The 6,998-nt window shown below is 36.8% G+C and overlaps 2 protein-coding genes across 2 annotated transcripts; one reads left to right on the top strand and one right to left on the bottom strand.

Annotated features, from left to right (window-relative positions):
• The first annotated feature begins 1,761 nt into the window (after positions 1–1,761).
• On the top strand, positions 1,762–3,258 carry LOC131620409 (uncharacterized). Its single transcript, XM_058891478.1, has 2 exons — positions 1,762–2,390; positions 2,472–3,258. The coding sequence occupies exons 1-2, from the start codon at positions 2,247–2,249 to the stop codon at positions 2,721–2,723; spliced, it is 396 nt and encodes a 131-aa protein (XP_058747461.1). The 5' UTR covers positions 1,762–2,246; the 3' UTR covers positions 2,724–3,258.
• Positions 3,259–3,291: 33 nt separating this feature from the next.
• On the bottom strand, positions 3,292–6,723 carry LOC131620408 (uncharacterized). Its single transcript, XM_058891477.1, has 4 exons — positions 6,462–6,723; positions 4,745–6,371; positions 3,952–4,622; positions 3,292–3,867 (listed from the first exon to the last, which is right to left on the bottom strand). Exons 1-4 carry the CDS (start codon positions 6,560–6,562, stop codon positions 3,477–3,479), a joined length of 2,790 nt encoding a protein of 929 aa, XP_058747460.1. The 5' UTR covers positions 6,563–6,723; the 3' UTR covers positions 3,292–3,476.
• Between the last annotated feature and the right edge of the window lie 275 nt (positions 6,724–6,998).

Genomic DNA, 6,998 nt, shown 5'->3' with positions numbered 1-6,998 from the left:
TAAAGAAAATCAATGAATCAAAGTCTCCAATGGATTTCATATGACCTTTGATTTTTCAAACTATCTCTATGGCACATGTCAAGCCTTGACTCAAAGGATTGCTCGGTCAATGACCCAAATGATCAACAGTCGACTAGTTTGACCTAGAAGTCAACTGTGGTCAAAGTACAGTCAAAACTCTTGATTTTTGGTCAACATCAACATTTTAATGTTAGATTCATCATTTGATCAAAGGTTGATCATGATTCATCAAGGAGATCTCAGAAATCATAAAAAGGACAAGTTTCTAAATTAGGGTTTCTAGGAGAAAGTCAACCCAACTTTGACCAGCCATATCTCTCTCTCATACTTTTTCATAAATTCCTCAACCAAAGCTCATACTCAAGGAAATTTGAATCTCTACAACTTTGATGTTGGGCCCAAGGTCAAGAAATGCTTCCACATAAGAGATATGAGCCAAAACTTTATAGGTCCTTCTAGAAGCTCGCAAAAAGATGTTTTCTGTCAAGGGCCATATCATCAAAATAAAATCTCCTAATGCAAAAAAGCTTTCAAAGTGGCCTGTAGAGGACATCTTGGACTTTCCAAAAAGTCCTAAATCATCTCAATATGATACATATTGAAGGAGTTATGACTTGTTGAAGTTGGCTAAAATATGAGAAATACATAAGGGTTAACTTGAGTAAATTTGAGATTTTTGGACTAATGGGCCCATTATTTGGATTCTAAATATGCCCATGACCTTAAATAGGGCCTTTAAATTCATTCATACTTCATCATGATTTTATTTTCCTATTTATTAATTTATTGTTTTAATTTTTTATTCATAGAAAATCAAAGATAAATTAGATAAATCATGAAATAAAATATTTAAAACACATAGGCTTGAATTTGAGTGATATTTGATGTCCAAAATAATTTGCAAATTGTATGAAGCAGATTCTATAAAGAAATCTTGTTCAAAATTGGCAAGTTTCATGTGATTGGAAAATCAAATCTCTCCATGATAATTCCAAAGATTGATCTCAATTTTGTTAACCTAATCTGATGCCTTATATATTCACAAGGATTCCAAATGTTGAAAAGGGAGAGGGAGGCAGAAAAACTCTAACCGAACTCGTGAAAAGTGGAAAAAATCAAAATCATTTTCTGAGTTGCAGTCGGATTCAGGCCAAGCCAAACATCCAAATCGATTCTCTTGCATTTTCTGAGCATAACCTACCCTTCATCGATGACCAAGACACAGTGAAGATCATCCCATAAAGTCACGATTTGCCTCAAGTTTTTGCAGATTCGATTTCGTACATACGTACCCTTTTAACGTGATTAGACCATATATTTATGTTTGTGATGATGTATTGATGCTTTCTGGGCAGTTTAATTGCATTTTAAGTGCAGGTTTGGATTGATGCCATGGCTAGGGTTTCGAAGCTCTAATTTAGGGCTATACGATTAGAGACCCGATTAACCCAAATTGATTACATTTTCGTGCTCAGGGAATGATGTTCAACTAATGTGTATTATTGTTTGGTATTTCTTGGCCGTGATTTGTAGGTTTGATGAGCATGAGGTTATAGCCACGCATAAAAAACCGTGGCTAGAAATGTTTCATTTTTGCAGATTTTCACACGAAGAAGAAGGCTCGTCGCGCGCCTTTTGAATTTAAATTTTGAGCGTTTTGCTTTTTTATATAATGTTTATTGGTTAAATTGTTAACAGCGCATGAATAAAGGCTCAGTGGAAGGAGTACATTCCCAAAGGCTTTGGTGGGGACGGATGCATGCTCGAGCCCTCGCGTCTGCAAGTTTTTGTTGTTGTTTTGTTTAAGATTTAGGCTTAAATGCACTTTTGACCCCCCTATTTTCATTATTTTTAACTTTTGAACCCCCTTTTACAAAACTCAGCCTTTCAGTCCCCAAACTTACTTACTTTTGGCAATTTTTGAGCCCCCCACCAGAATTGCATATGTGGAGTGTTTTAGTGATGACATGGAAGGGTGACCAAGCTGCCACGTAATATAAATCATTTAACCCAATATTTTTAATTATATTATTCCAATTTAATAAATGATGAAGTTTGTTAAATGGAATTTGTGTTTTTTGAACCCTAAAATTGAAACGAGTTCCTCTTCTTCCCTTCTGCTTCTTCCCTTCGTCTTCTTACCTTCGTCTTCTTCCCTTCTTCTTCATTCATTGTTCTTCAGTTAGGGTTGGAATCGCAGCAAAGCTCCTTCTTCTCGTTCGACCATGTCCCGTTGTTCTGTAGCAAGTAATCGCAGCAAAGCTTCCTTTGTCCACGGAGAATGCAGATGTGGTCTGGATGCACCCTTGATGACTTCGTGGACAGATGCTAACCCAGGACGCCGTTTTTATGGGTGTGGGATGTACAAGGTTAGTTTATACCAAACTTCATCAGCTTTTCCCTTTTTTCTTCTAAACATTGAAACTCATACCGTATACTCTCGTCTGTAGATCCAAGGGTCCAAACGATGCAACCATTTTGTTTGGTACGATGAAGAGATGGGAGCAAGAGCAAAGGATATGATTTCTACACTAAATCAGAGACTGAATAGTGCAAAGGTGACTATTGAAGAAGGGAAGAAAGTAGAAGAAGAGATGAATAAGCAGATTAAGGATTTGAAAATAAAGATCAAGAATTTGAAGATTTTGATTGTTATTATTCTTGTGTGCAGTGTTGGTAGCATTAGTATTAGGTTGTTGTAATCTGTATGTTGCAAGACTATTGTAATGTGTCTGCAAGTTTGAATGTTAGATGTTATTTGTTAAGTCAATACCAAATTGGTGGTCAATACCATCTGTTATGCAATCTCAATGTTATATGTTATCTGTTAAATCAATATCAATGTTATCTGTTTATCATTGTTATCAGTCCATACCAAATATTGAACATACTTTGAACAAAATCTTCTTCATGTAATCTGTACTTTTGAACAAAATCTGGACCTGTAATATGTACATATCTGGACCTGTAATATGTACATATTTGGACCTGTAATATTACCATAATTGGACCTGTACAAAATGTAATCCATAGTTAACCATCACACTTCTACTAGTTTACCATAATTGGACTTGTACAAAATCTGTACATAATTGGACCTGTAATCCCTAGTTAACCATCACACTTCTACTAGTTAACCATAACTGTACAAAATCTATACATAATACCAAATGACAGAATTGCAATAATACCATTTGACAGTAATTGAAATATATACATAATACCATTTGACAGTAATTGAAATATATACCATATGACAGAATTGCAACTTCATTTAATTGGCATAATACTAGGTTATCCAAAATAGTAGGTTGTTCATTACAAGTACACCATAATACCAAATTCATGACAGAAGTAGGTTATCCAAAATACTAGATTACACCATAATACAACTTAACCAAAATACTAATTATCCAAAATACAAGTGATCCAAAATACAAGTAATCTTCTTGGCACTACTGTTGAGATGGTTGTGTAGCCATTGGTGCTTGGGATGAGTTTCCAATCTCCTCTTCATTTGGCTTTGTTTTCTTCTTCTGTCCACCAGCAATCTTCTTCTTGTTTCCCCCTTTTGGGATGGCTCTATCAGCAGCTGTCTTGCCTTTGCAGCTTCTCTTGTTATGTCCCATTCCTCCACATTTATGACAAGTAACTGTTGCAAGTTTCCTGGGCAGTACATGCTTTAGTCTTGGTTCATCATTAGCTTTGTTCCTCATTTTCTTGGGACGACCTATTGCCCTTCGCATAATGGGTGGATTCATGGTGGACTGATTATCTAAAGGCCACAATTGTGGACCATTAGTGGGGTAAATGATGTGTGAATAGATGTTCTTGAAATTGTCCTTCCTGTAAAAGTCAAACACATTTAGATTAACACATAGATTAAGATATATATTTACTAACTTAAATACATGTGATAGAATGGTGTACCTGTAATATTCAGAAACATAGTCTTCAGGTTTTTTCTTGTTTTGCCAAATACATGTGATAGAATGGCTACAAGGGATGCCAGTTAAATCCCATTTCCTACATGCACAAGTCTCTTGCTTGAGGTTAACAACATATGTATCAATTCCATTAGTGACACCATATATGGCCATGTCATCATCACCATGCCATGTGGGAGTCCAATGTGCTGCATTCCTCTTGTTTTTTTCTAGCACCATTTGTATTCTAGGACATATATCACCACTGTAGGTATTCACTAGCTCTTTCATCTTAGCTATCCTCTTAGTGATGTAATGCTTAATCCCCTCTAATAGAGTGATTATTGGCTTATCCCTATATTCTAAAATAGCCCTATTAAAAGCTTCACACATGTTATTTACCTGGAGGTCACATTTGGAATAGGTTTTGAAGTGGGACCGACTCCAATAAGTTGCAGGGACATCCACCATCTCCTTCCATGCAGTTTCTTTCATGCCTTTCATCTTTAACATTGCCCTTTCCCATGATGGTACAGTTGTAGCTCTTGCTGCACTCCACATAACCTCTTTGAATTCAAGACCAGGATTCTTCTTCTTCCAATTCCCATATAGATGCTTCACACATATGCGTTGCTCAACATGAGCACTCACACTTTGAATTGCTGGTATTAATCCCTGCCATATAATGAAAACAAGTTTGAATGATAAGTAATCTCAACATATACATGTTTGAATGATAAGTAATCTCAACACATCAAGATTCAAAAAATGGTAAATAATTACAAGTTTGAATGTACCTTTTGTTGGTCTGAGATAAAAGCATATGCTCTTTGGTTTATAGCTTCCAAGTCTTCCAATAGAAGTTTGATGAACCAATCCCAAGAATCTCTTGTCTCAGCCTCCACCACAGCATATGCAATAGGCATAATCTTATTATTTCCATCTCTCCCAACTGCTGCCATCAACTGACCTCCAAAATCACCTTTCAAAAAACAAGCATCCAACCCTATTAATGGCCTACAGAATTTTGCAAACCCATACTTGCAAGCCTCTAGACATACATAGATTCTTTCAAAAACAGGGCCTTCATTTGAGTCTGCACACCTAATCACAACAGTACTGTTAGGGTTGGATTTCAACAATTCTTGGGCATACCTCCTCAAATGTTGAAATTGTTCCATACCAGCCCCTTGCAACATATCCATGGCCCTCCTTTTAGCCCTATAAGCCTGATCATGTGATAACTTTACTCCCCATCTATCAAGAGCTTGGGCAACCAATCCTGCTGGTTTCATGTCAGGGTTGTGCCTCAGAATGTGGCCAAACTTCTTAGCCAACCAGTTAGTCTTTGCTTGTCTATTATAAGGAGTCCTAGCACAATTATGTTCATCTATTAAACTCACCACTTGCCAATACTGATTCCCCACCCTCTTACTAACTCTCATGTGAAAATTGCATCCTTCCATACATTTAATCACCATTCTCTTTGCCTCATTCTTCTTTATGACAACATTTTTGTTGTTCTCCATACCATAGTCTTTGACAGCATCCTTCACCATTTCTTTGTTACTGAACACCATACCAAGCTCAAACTTTGATGACTCACCTCTTTTATAAGAAGGAAACTTTTCAAGTTCCTCATCATCACCACTACCATTAGGAGTATGCAGCACATCAGAATCATCATCCTCATCACTTTTTCTAGCCTTATCATGATCCTCATCACATTGCATCACTGATGTCCAATCCAAATCCTCAGTTTCTTCCACATAGTCATCACTGCATTCTAAGTCTTCATCAGATAAACTGCCTATCTCAGTATCAGCCACATAGTCTTCATCTTCTTCATCATCTTCTATTCCAACATCAACATGTTCAGTCTCAACATGTTCAGTCTCAACATGTTCAGTCTCAACATGTTCAGTATCCACATCTCCTATGTCAGCTTCATTCACATCCATTTCATTGTCACTTGCAACAACATTCTTATTCTTAGGCATATCAGCATCCTTTACAACTTCAACATCACTATCAACCTCATCCTCAGCACAATTTGGGCCACCATCATCATCATAATGATCTACTATGTCTTCATCCCCTAACACTTCTACTGTATGCTCAACATAAATATCCACCAAGTCAAATCCTTTTAAGTCCTCAATTAACTTAAGAACATCACCATCACAGTTAAGAGGTCTAAGACCACGACTAAAACTATACTTAGGGTTCCAATACCACATGCATTTGATATTCCTATATCCCTCTTTTCTGATCAATTTTTCAAACTGCATATATGACATGTAATCTGTATCCCACAGCCAATCCATCTCAGACACTAATCCATTAACATACCATTTAACAGGATGATCTACTAACTCTCCCATATGATGAATTCTAAGCTTAATGGTTTGACTCTGAACTGGTCTGAAAGGACAATGCTAACAATCAGTCTATAACAAACAGACAATAGAAGAAGATTAAATTAGGGCAAAATAGATGGGAATCGTGACTAACCTCGAACAAAATCTGACATCTTCTTTGTTCTTCGATGAAAGAGGAATGGGTGGAATGTCGCCACTGTGGTTACCGGTCCCTGCGTCGTCGCTTTGTGCCATCTCTGCAACTGCCTTAGGTTTTGAAGGATACGAGTGTTTGAGTGTTCAGAGCGTTTGAAGGATATGTGAGAAGTAGGGTTCGAGAGGTAGGAGATGAAGTGGGTGGGTTTTCAGATAGATGAATTTGGGGTTGGTTCAACAATTTAGGGTTTTGTTTATTAACTTACCTTTTCAGCAAATGATTGGAATTAATGAATTTTCAGAAAAACTATTTTCAATTAAAAATAATAACATAAATGATTTATATTACGTGGCAGCTTGGTCACCCTTCCATGTCATCACTAAAACACTCCACATATGCAATTCTGGTGGGGGGCTCAAAAATTGCCAAAAGTAAGTAAGTTTGGGGACTGAAAGGCTGAGTTTTGTAAAAGGGGGTTCAAAAGTTAAAAATAATGAAAATAGGGGGGTCAAAAGTGCATTTAAGCCTAAGATT

This window comes from Vicia villosa, linkage group LG7 (genome assembly GCF_029867415.1).
Source record: "Vicia villosa cultivar HV-30 ecotype Madison, WI linkage group LG7, Vvil1.0, whole genome shotgun sequence".
Taxonomy (NCBI): Eukaryota; Viridiplantae; Streptophyta; class Magnoliopsida; order Fabales; family Fabaceae; genus Vicia; species Vicia villosa.
The sequence above is the reverse complement of the archived record's forward strand: the minus strand, read 5'-3'. Positions and strand labels throughout refer to the sequence as shown.